General features: G+C 49.1%; 2 protein-coding genes across 2 annotated transcripts; both read right to left on the bottom strand.

Annotated features, from left to right (window-relative positions):
* Positions 1-3,801: 3,801 nt before the first annotated feature.
* Positions 3,802-5,851, bottom strand: AGABI2DRAFT_120426 (hypothetical protein; the record flags this gene model as incomplete). Its single annotated transcript, XM_006463549.1, has 5 exons — positions 3,802-4,823; positions 4,878-5,226; positions 5,264-5,431; positions 5,481-5,757; positions 5,826-5,851. The coding sequence occupies 5 exons, from the start codon at positions 5,849-5,851 to the stop codon at positions 3,802-3,804; spliced, it is 1,842 nt and encodes a 613-aa protein (XP_006463612.1).
* A 1,445-nt stretch (positions 5,852-7,296) lies between these two features.
* AGABI2DRAFT_187156 (hypothetical protein) lies at positions 7,297-9,407 on the bottom strand (the record flags this gene model as incomplete). The annotated part of the gene is made up of 6 exons (XM_006463548.1): positions 7,297-7,347; positions 7,404-8,093; positions 8,348-8,802; positions 8,856-8,977; positions 9,026-9,101; positions 9,159-9,407. The coding sequence occupies 5 exons, from the start codon at positions 9,405-9,407 to the stop codon at positions 7,886-7,888; spliced, it is 1,110 nt and encodes a 369-aa protein (XP_006463611.1). The 3' UTR covers positions 7,297-7,347; positions 7,404-7,885.
* Between the last annotated feature and the right edge of the window lie 2,247 nt (positions 9,408-11,654).

Below are 11,654 nucleotides of genomic sequence, written 5' to 3'. Positions count from 1 at the left end.
TGTACGTGCGGATTATTCTAAAGCCGTCATTCCTATCTTCTACGCTATTCCTAAGATTCACAAGAATCCGTTTAAAGGAAGGCCAATCGTACCGTGCCACTCTGTAGTACAAGGAACAGCTGCTAAGTTCGTATCTAAAAGTCTCAAGCCTCTCGTAGAAGCGTCACCTTACATTTGCATCGGAACGAAGCAACTGGTGTTAAAATTGAGCAAACTGAACCTGCCCCGTTATCGCTGGATTAACGGTAAATGGTGCAAACTTCACATCGTCTCAGGTGACGTGGTAGCTTTCTACCCACACGTCCCTGTTGAACAAGCGCATACTATTGCGTATGATCTCTGGTCCGAATGGTCCCAGAACGGTGAGAATAAGCACGATATTCATAGGCATAGCATCTTTCAACGACTTCTTAAGCGTTGTATGCGTGCGGCGGATTCAGACCTCCTTATGCAACATGGAGGAAAATACTATCGTCAGAAACAAGGACTAGCTATGGGTGTCGCGAGTAGCCCCGACTTAGCTAACCTGTTTGGCCATTACTTTGAAAGTAAATGGGATAAGATGAATAGTATACATATGGGATTTTATACCCGTTACATCGATGACACTTTCGCACTTGTATACGCCGAAACGGCAGAACATGCGAAAGAATTCATGAATGAATTAGTCTTTGATGGTTGCACATTGGAATGGTCGAGCTCCAGCTCACATATGATTTTCCTGGACTTGATTGTCTACTTCGATTCAGAAGACAGGCTTCAATGGAAACCTTACAGGAAACCGCTTAACCATTTCGAGCGTATCCCTTGGATATCTGCCCACCCCACGTACGTTAAACGGGGGACTTTTCTGGGCGAATTATCGAGGATGGCTACTCTTAGCAGCACGTTCCCCACATTCGTGGAGTCGTGCAAAGAAGTAGCTTGCATCTACATTGCTAGAGGCTATCCTCCTGGTGTTATAAACTCGTGGTTTAAACAAAACTACAAAGCACGCTGGGCATCTCGACTTAGAGAAGAACCGGTGGCACGGGCTGAAGTGCTTGTGCTTAAAAGCGAGTATAACCCGGCTTGGGACTATATTAACGCTCACCAACTTGAAGAACGTATGAAGCAAGGATGGTACAGTGCTCTAGAGCACTTTTCCATTGGAGACGAAAGTTTGATATACTCTTCGTTTTCCAGAAACTAGTCTAGTACCCCGGTATTCCAACGCCGACCGTCGTGACGGTGATCTCTTTGAGGTTCACTCGTTCTTCGGCGGCAACGGTAACGCTGGTCCGTACGTTAGATTAGATAAGACTTCGCTTCTCGGTAAAAAAGTCATAGTTTCTAAAAAACGTACTAAGAATCTATTCGACTTAACTACTATGTGGAAACACAACGTTCTTGAAATAACGGACGCAACCGAGGCGGGAAATGAGGCTAACTCCATACGTCAAGTACGGAGTGTACTCGCACCGCACTTTACTCAACCGTCGCCCCCAGGAGTCGTTCGCGACTGGGATCCGTTTGATGTGGAAATGACGGAAGCACTACCTTTGTAGTAACAAAGCGTAGTCGCCGACTTCGCGTAGAAACGGAAGCACGGATGGTAGGAGGGAGACTAGTTCGACCCCTGTAAAACCTCTAATTCGCTGCCCGGTATTTTCGTGAAGGACGCTTTGGAATGCTACTATTAGTGTTCTTTACGATTCCTAGCATATCTGAGGGAGGCCATAACCTCCCGCGTACCTTTGACGCTTGCTCTGCTCTCGTAGGAAAAACGAGCCCTTCGGGGGTGTGTCTTATACGTGCCGCATTTCTTGGTCGGCTTAAGAACTATGTGGATCCCGCGAACCATACGGATTTGGTAGACGAAATAAGAGGGAGGCTTTGCCGACCATGAAAAACCTCTATTTTTAGTCGAAATTATAACACCAACCCGTAGATAGTATAGTTGTACTCTTACGGACCTCGAAAGTTGTCCGGCATCTGTATTTATACCTATGTGTCAGAAACACCCCCGTGCGCTCTGAGGGGATCTACCCGAACGGCCCGGAGAACGGCTGGTCATATACTGAAACCTTCGGGGAATAGGGAAAGGCCTGTCCTAGTACTCGGTGTCTTAGTAGGGCTGAGAACCAATAGTGAGGTCGTACGGTAACACTGACTAGGAACCTTGCTTCCGGAACAACTAGAGCTGCCTTGTGTAGTGTTGTTGTTTTCGTGTCTTACACGATTTCTCGTGTTTCGACCAACCTGGTATTAAGTTATCTTGTTGTTCTACCCTGTGGCGGATCGTCGACTTACCTAAAGTTCGTCTTCGATATTGGTCATAGATTTACTCGGCGGTACGTCGATTCGAATTCCTAATCGAGAGGGGTCAGCATACTAACCACATGTATCCTCTAAAAAATAGGTCCTAACCCTAAGTCCTAACCCTAACGGGTTGCCCTGCGGGCACGGACACGGGTCTGGACCTATTTTTTCTCGCTCTGTTCTATTTTAGGAAGCACAGCCACTTCGGATCAACTCGCAGTTACGTAATCAAGCACGTGACAGGTTACCCCAGGTAACCCCAGGTAAGTCTATTCTTAGTTTGACAGATGCCATCTGTCAAACTCCGTGTTGACAGCTGACAGCTGTCAAAGATGACAGTCTACCCTTCTCTTAGGGTTCTGTCAGACCAAGGTACGTGTCAAACTCTGCTCCGAGCGCCTGATGAGTCTTACATATAAGACGAAAAGTTCTGTGGGTGGTCCCCCAGAATTTTGCGTCTTTTTGTTTGACACACCATTCTAACACACTCATCATCACCCTAACCCCCTAACCCCCTAACCCCCCTTGACTATGGCGCAAGCTTGATACTGTCCTCCAGGACTTGTCATCCTCTCTACACATCATCAATTCGCACTATGAATTACTTGTCTTACAGTAACACCGGTAGTTGATAACACTTTCAGATGTCCATTGTGTGATATGCCGCCGTGCACACCATTCCTCATGGCGGCACAGTCACCAATTGGATTGCTTTACAAGCTTATCTACCATGCACAGTGATCCCTACAGCGGGATGTCTTATGTCCATGGTCAATTGTTTGTATTATATTATCTACTGGTACACCATTTGTAATATGTTTATTGACATGCCGCCGTGAGCCATGCCCACTACGGCGGCATATTGTCGATATGTATTCCCACTATCATAGCAATACAAAGAATTGCTTGTAACTAGTCAACCGCTCATTGGTTCGTCACGCTATGGGCACCGTTGGAACCGGGTTGTCAAGACGCTTCTGATAAGCTATAAATGCCGCCGTGAGGACCACTGCACACGGAGGCATTTGTCACATTTTGCGAGTCACAAGTCACTGCCGCCGTGCAGACACTCGCTCACCGCGGCATATTGTGTATATTAGGTGTCTCATAGCACTCTATGGTACTGTATATAGCAATTGTTTGGTCGTGCTTGGCACCCCCGCACCCACCTCTGACCCCTACCCTTGTATAAAAAAGTGCCTATGATGGAGGGAAGGAAGGAAAGACTTGGATGCTGTGGGTGGTGCAGTGATATTTAATTATGTCAGGAAATGGAATATATTGCCGCAATGAACAGAGTAGTCTACGGCGGGCTAAGTAGAGTCACTGAGTAACGCATCACGCTGCCCGCGGTGAACAGAACTGTTCGCGGCGGCCTGTAGACTTGGTGGGGTGACACATATTACCCTCCGTGAACAGAACAGTTGATGGCGGGGATTTTGCATGTTTTGGTGTGAGAAACCTCTTTTCAGCCCTTTTTTAGGCAATATTACGTGTTTCCTAATACTTGTCAGTCATTCGGCAAGGCCATGAATCCCAATCTCTACGCGGCCGTGGCGCCCAATGATCCCAATCCTTCTCTCTCTCCTTCTCTTTACTTCGCGACCTCTCGCCATCCCGTTCGTATTTCGCCCTATCATTTCCCAACCGCTTCGCGCTGCTACTACTACTACTACTATTGCTGATTCCCATTCCCATAGCCATCATACTACTCAGAGGATCTCGATGAAGGTGATGCGATGGCGTCGTAACAGCAACAGGAGGACGTGGTGGTAAACCGGCACTCGGAGGAATGGATGTCGGTGTTGGAGTAGCTGTAGGTGTAACCGGTGTAGACGAGCTTGGCATATTGGATTTGGATGTGTTTCGAGTGGCGGGTATCCTTGTTGTGTTAATGGCATGGGGCCGAGTGCTTGCCTTGGCGCAGCTCGTGGACGGCGTCGAGCGTACACTCTCAACCAGCCTCGCATCCTTGACCTTGTTGATAGGCGGGGATACAGGTCGTCGAGGGGAAGTGTTCGTCGGAGGCGGAGGTTGAGGCGGAGGGGATGCATGAGGTGGTGGGGGAGGTACCGATGGAGGCAGCGTCGAGGTCGAGGCGTGTGGCGCTGTGCCAGCACAAGAGGAGAAAGATCTCGGCGTTGATCCTACTAACGCTCTCGGACCAGTCGGAGGCGTAGCATTCGAAAAGGCAGACATCAATCTATACGCTCGTGGTGCAGTTGGAGCAGATTTCGGAGGGGTATTGTAGGGTACGGGCGGCGGCGGGAGTGCTGCATACAGAGCCGAATTCGGCGCGGTTGGAATAGCGTTCAGAGGTCGTTTATTCGTCAGAGTGGTAGGTGATTGGGAACGAGGAATCGAAGGTGGTGGGGCAACGGAGGTGGGAATAGGCGTTGGAGGCGGCAGTGGAGAGCGTTTCGGCGCGATCTCCTTGGCTTCACGAGTGACGAGGGGCAGCCGTGGTGGTGATACCGCACGCCTCTCAGGGACAACTTGCCTGGCTTTGGGTCTTTCGGCTGCTACACATGAAAAATGAGTTCATATCACGAAAAGAAATCGAAGAATGTGCGCACTTGAATCCTCCTCTATTTCCGCACACCCTTCCTTCTCTACCTTTTTCCTCTCTCCTACAAACTCCTTCTTCTGCTTCTCCAACTCCTCCGCAAAATTTTCCCACTTGACTTCGTGTGGGCGCCGGAAAAAAGCGGCCAAGATGAGCCTCTGTTCCTCCAACTCTGCTTTCTCTTTCCTCTCTTCCTCCTTTCTTTCCTTCTCTGCCCTCTCCTGTTTCTCCCGCTCCTCCCTTAGTTTCCTCTCCCGTGCCTCCTTTATCTTTCTCTCCCGCTCTTCCCTCGCGTTCTTCAACCTTTCCTCAATTAAATCGTCCCGTGCCGATTGTGCGATGATTGACCACAGGCTATTCTGTTGTGTGCTTTCAATGACCAACGACGATATTGACGTTGGGGGCGTAGAAATCGATGACGATGAAGGAGTCGACGACACCCCAGTGGCTGGCGGCGGAGACGAGGATGATGAGGGAAGTTTGGATGACGAGGGAGCGCCAGTATGTCGCATTTCGGAACGTAGTTTCGCGGGTAGCGTCGTTATGCGTGGAACACTTGGGAGGCTAATAGAAATCGGTCATTGAGCAACACACAAAAAGGAAAACGACGTACGTCTGGAGTTTTGGCTTTGGTAGTCTCGATCGGCGTGCTCACAACGGCTGGTGCTTCCACCATGGGTGACCCGATACTCTCGTCCTTTCCAGGATTTTCCTCCCTTAGCTTCTTTTTCCTCGCGGCAAAGTCCTTTAACGACAGTTTCACTTTCGGCGCTGTGGGCGTCGGAGGGGGTGGCGGAGACACCGAAGCGGGTGGAGGGGGGGGGAGAGTGTCAAGTCGATGAATGTATGCTTGGATGGGGGTGGAGAGGGTGAAGCGGTCCAGCCTTCGTCTGACAGCGATGGTAATTCTCCTTCTTCAAGCTCATCCTCGATCTCTATTGTCCCTTTGCCCTCCAACGGAGATGCTGGTTGTGGCGGTAACATGGGCTGGTTACCTTGAACCTATGTCCATGGAATGGAAAATATACTTGAGAGAATTAAGAGGTACTCCTGTATATGTGTATGACATCGCGACCTCTAATCTAGTTCACATGTTCGAGCAATTAATTTCGGTTGCATTAATCATTTAGATTTCGACGTTTTGATGTCGTTTACATATTTAATATTTAAAAACAAAAAACCAATTAGTTATAATTGCCTAATAAATTCTACCAATGTTTATAATTTTATTTATGCCAGCTCCCAAAATAGGGCAGCCTTTAGCAATTTAGCCGCTAAATTTGCGACTCTAGCAATTGAAGAAGAAAAATGAAAAGTCATTTTAGGTCCTTAATTATTATTGCCATTAGAATAGCTATTAGAACCTTCATTACTTCCTCTTCTAAATCGTTCAGCTATAACTATGCCTCCAGCTACAGTAGTAACTCCTTTTAATAGCGCATCCCAAATTTTACCAGGTAATCTATTAGAAAAATTTATCCAATCTAAAAAGGTTAACCCCACAACTAAAAGACTTAAACTTAAGAGAAGATTATCTTAAATTTGAAAAGGCTAATATTGGGCGGGGGAGTAGGCGTAGGAGGAGACATGGGTGATGAGGGTTCATCCACAGGTTCAGGTGGTGGTGATTCGGGAGAGTCTCGGATGACTTCCTCGTCTTTGACTGGCTGCACTAGTTCCACTGGCTCTGGAGAGTCTGGAATGATTACTGGCTCGGAAGAGTCCCGTCCGGGTAATTTCTCGGCTCGTGGTGATGGGGGCGTCATGATGGCAGTAGAGGTGGGCGAAACATGTCGATGACAAGGCGAATGCGATCTCGAACGTGAACGAGAGATGGATAAAGGCGATACCTCGGTTTCCGTTTTTGTATCCGTGGGAATGGGATCCTTGCGCTCGAAAGGCGTCCATGGCTGATACGGACTCGGTGTAGCAGAGACGACAGATAGGCGGGCAAAGTCGGATGAGGGGGAGACGACATCGATGGACATGAGATGGGACGTTGTGGGGAGTGGTGGGGGTGGCATATCGCGGGCTAGGTAAAATAAGTAAGAGTCGTGAAATTCACTAAATGACGCACGGGTGACTTTGGAACTGCTTGGGATGGGGGTGTGTATTCCCAAGCCGATAGGGAGCTGCTGCTTCCACCTCTTGCGCATTCGATCTTCGTCTTCAAACGAAGCGGTGCGTCGCATACGAGGGGGAGCAGAGTGACCCTCCCTTCCTTTCCTTTTCGAGTACACATCTCAACGCCGGCCATACCGCTAGAGGAAGGAACGCGCTCTCGGGTTCGAAAGCCCCGTTGCTTGCCTATGAGGGGGCCGAGATCGACGTTGAGGAGACGGTCGTGTTCGACGAAAGCGGCCATTTGATTGAGGACACAGTCTCGTGCTTTTGAGCCGCATGCACAGGTGGTAAAGTTGGAGGAGAGGGCGTGGAGGATGTCGGCCATTTGTTTGCGAAGGTGCTGGACGTGCTGGGGGCTGGGGCTGGGCATGGGTAAGGGGGTAGAAACAGTGAGAAAAGAGAGGGGACTGACGGAAAGGCGTGGGGGGATTGGATGAGGGCAGGGAGAGAATGAACGACGTTGCCGTCGTCCCATTCGGTGGCGGGGTATTGCACAAATGATCTGGGGTATACTGGGGAAGCGGTGAGTGGCTGTCGACAAGTGCGAGCGCTGACGCCGAGGAGACAAGCCCAGAAGTGGTTGGATGCGATTCTGTTGATCGGGTTGAGGATAATAGTACTCCTGCATCGTCATTACAGAGTTCCATGACTGGGAGTCGCCTGGATTGGGGTCGTGACTCTGGGGAGGGTGGTTCTGGATCACAGGAGGATCCCAGGATGGAGTTTGCTGGGCGAGCAAGGGGCGGGCATCGCGGTCGGGGAGAGTGAAGGGGCTAGAGAAATCGTCTTACCCACTAATAAGTAAAACATTTCATGTTAATCGTGTTGCCTTCAATTTCAGACATCCCCCTGCTGTTTCTAACTCCCATCCTGCGAAGCTTGAAGTCACCCCGGTCAGCGGTTGTTGAGAAATTGCGTTCCGAGCCTTTGGGTGATGTTGTTGATGTTCAAGTGACGCAGGGCACAGCCACGACTGCAGTCGCGGGTTGATGCCAGAATCGCCGATGAGAAATTCTGGGTTTGCCAGTGATGGTCTGAATCATCTAGCTCATCTAGATGTTGCCTCGCGGCGTCCACGCCTAGTGAGGTCGTCTCTTCCATACTAGATCTTTACTATTCAACAGTTTTGATAATGGATAAGAAGTATTGATTACACTTGTAGGCTCAAACGTGTGCCGTTACATGCTTGGTACATGCTTGGAAGCATCTGCTATCCAACCAGACAAACTCTCCTGTGTCCATCCTTCCTTCCCATAAAAACGTTCATGCTCAATCATCGTCTCCTGAGACAGGCTCTTGCAAGACAAATCTTCCATTTGCATGACATCTGAGTTCCTTCCTGCAGGTGTGGGCGACCCTTGTTCATCAGCATGTTCTATCCGCTTACGCTTAACCCCATTTCTCCAAGAATCAGCTCCAGTCTTCGAGCTTGACTCTGACTGACCATCCCCATCGCCCTCTGTATTGTCCTGATTCTTCCATTCTTCAAACCGGGCCGAATTCTTCTGCGATAGGGACCAACTCGCAAACACGTCATAAACATGTTCTAGGTCCCGATATGTCCGAAATGCCCTTGTGACAGCAGCTCCGTCTTTAGCTACCAAGGTATGAACCTTGCGGCCGAGCTCGTAAATTGCAAACTTGGGGTGGAGGTGGGTTCGAAATGTCGGCATGTTATCGAATGGATACAAGTAAATTGTATACTGATCAACGCTCGGTGGTTGCCCATGTTCATTTTGCCGAAGAATGGGAAACGTTTTCATAGAATCGCCGAGTGGGATGAGCTTATACTTAAACCCACCCTCAGGCAGCTACGATCGATGCGTTGTAAGCGATTGTAAGCGGAAGCCCCTGATATACATACCGGAATTTTAGGAAACTCATTCCTGTCGACAAACCGCTTTTCATAATATTGATCAACGTATTCCTTATCAGGTAACAGGCCCCAGGCATTATTGTCATGGTGGAGATGGAGTGCCGCCCCCGCTGGAGAGCTTCAGACATTATGCGATAAACCAAAAACAATATACTCACCAAAAAAGATGTTGTGTCTGGTATTGAGGTGTAATTCCCTATAACGCATATTCCAATACCACTCCAATAAGGTCATCTATGAAAACCAGTTTATTTTCAGCTGAAACGTTGAAGAAGGGAGGATTAAACACACCAAATCTTCATCCCGTGTGTATTTTCTGGCGATCATATGGCAGTATTGGACTGAATAATCGTTAGGAAGATTTTGTACAAGACAGCGGCGTTGATTGAAAGGCGCATTGGCACGGTCAACTCGCTCCTTTGCGCTGGCCGTCAAAGAGGAATTTTTATAAAGCAAACGACCTGATGGAGTGGCATAGATCATGCTATGAGTTCGTGGCCTTGACCTGGGAGTGGTTTCGTTGTCCATGCTTTGGTTCATGGGTGGACAGTGGTATAAATGGCGCGTTGATTGAGGTCATTTAAAGAGCACTGTGTGGCGTTCGTATGCCTCCGCGTGACACCTGTGAGAAAGTCAGAGTATGTTTGCGATTGCATGATCATTGATCAAGCCAACTACGCTGCAGATTAGGCACTGGGTATGTCTTCTCTGCATCCCTGCAAGGACGTAAAAGAAATGGTTACAATCACTCTTCCTTCGCTTATGTCGGTATTTCCACCCGGGTCCGGTCCTGTCTCCTCCGCAGAGAGTCGGAGAGGCAAGGCAACAAGTGGTTCTCCAACCTCTCCCACTGGACGAAAGCGCTCGTGGTAGTGTTCAACGACTCACCAGTGCCCCCATATTCACTCGGGGAATCAAGAAGTTGACAGGTCAATCGATGATGCTGGAAACGTGGGATGTGTACGAGTAACCCACACCGTAAAGCATCACTGCACTCGCTCAATTTCTCTCATTTTTTCACCGTTTTGACGCTCTTATACTTGTGTGAATTCGCTGAACTACCCTTTTGAGCGTTTGAGCCCATATCTAGAATACTGCGGTCAAGAGTTGGTGGAAACATGTGTTTCAAAGTATGCGGCTAGTTGTTCGTGAATACTCTTACCACTTTTGAGAGAATAACCAGGTGGGACGGGGGACTTGCCAAGAAATCGGGCATGAATGGAACAGTTTGACACTGGTGTTCCTGACTCGATGTTCGCACTTAATGTTTATTGGAATGCAGTACCAGTATATTACTTTGACTGAACTACTCAAATTTACCAGTATTCGACTTTGTTTCCTGGTTCCTGAAAGGAATAGAAAGATTGTAGTTATCAGAGGGTTATGCGACAGGACTACAGTGAAAGGGAATGGAAGCCAACGTAAAGAAAAAAAGAACAAATTAGGTAAGGTACGAAGGAAGCTGCATCTGCTCCGGATCACTGGGTCAAGGGGAGAAAGGGGAGGTGGAAGAGCGTGTGCTGATATGTGAGGTTGTTGGAGACGCTAATGAGAAGGGTGGTGTATAGGCGAAGGTTGAGACAGCGCTACTGTTTCCGAATTGTCCCGATCGGTATGATAGTATTGATGATGGTAATGGTATACGGCGGCGTATTGCTGTAGATTTTCTGTCTGCTCCTGGGAATTCCTCCTGGCCGACGCCGCTCGTAGTTGCTGCTGTTGCTGGTGAGTACTGTGCAGGTGATCTGAGGTATACTGGGGAAGTGATGTGGGTGGGGAGCACAATTGACAAGTGCGAGTGCCGACGCTGAAGTGACAAGCCCGGAAGTGGTTGGACGCGGTTCTGCTGAGCTGGTTGAGGACAGTAGTACTACTGCATCATCATTTCAGAGTTCCGCTACTGAGAGCCTCCGGGATTGGGGTCGTAACTCTGAATCATGCTCGTAGTCGTAGTCGTAGGCGAAGTCATGCGACGCTGTTGCTGCATCACCGTATGGACCATCAGCTCCCGGGAAATTGAACAAGGCTGGTCTGAGTTGGATCTACAACCGTCCCCTAGCAGAACCGAATTTGTTGGCAACGGCCATAGAAACATGGAGCGACGCGAGATCACGCGTCATACGCTCGTCCTGGTCCGTTGTGAACGGTCAGCGCGTGTTGACGAAGGTTGTGGGGAAAATTGCTTGCCGCAGTGGCTGATGAAATAGCATTCACCGATATGTTTCCTCATGGGATCAGGCGTCGGGGGAAAGGCGGACCGGAAGAGGCATGTATTTCATCATGACTCTAGCCCTGCTAGCACCGACGTGCTTGAGGTTCCTGTGTACTAGTAGTGCCGTCCATGGGTGAGAATAGACCCGGAAGAAACATGGAACAGAGCTAGCTAGGCTTGATTGACTTTGTAAGATAATCAGCAATCGAAAACGGTGAAATGTCTCTCACCACGATCTCAGCTTCTAGTAACATGATCGCCTAGACGCGACTTCTCCGGATCCCGTCGTTCAACAGAATCGGCCACCCAGCGCGGCTGACGTTATTTCGAGTTCACAATTGAAGGCACCTTCGAGGCCGAGGCAGAGTCCTCGCCTGACGTGATTTTGAAAGCCACTGGACATGGCGGAGCGGCATGAAGATGTTCGACATTCGAAGAGGACGGGAAAGATGTGTAGAGGGAGGGTCTACGTAGGTGGAGTTATGTAACTTCTGGTCGTACCTGACGCGGACGCTGACCTCTATATATAGCCGTTGGCATTGTCCTTTCTGATTTCTTCGCGAGTTCTCGTCCGT

Source organism: Agaricus bisporus (assembly GCF_000300575.1).
Source record: "Agaricus bisporus var. bisporus H97 unplaced genomic scaffold AGABI2scaffold_8, whole genome shotgun sequence".
Taxonomy (NCBI): Eukaryota; Fungi; Basidiomycota; class Agaricomycetes; order Agaricales; family Agaricaceae; genus Agaricus; species Agaricus bisporus.
This window is presented reverse-complemented; position numbering and strand designations above follow the sequence as displayed.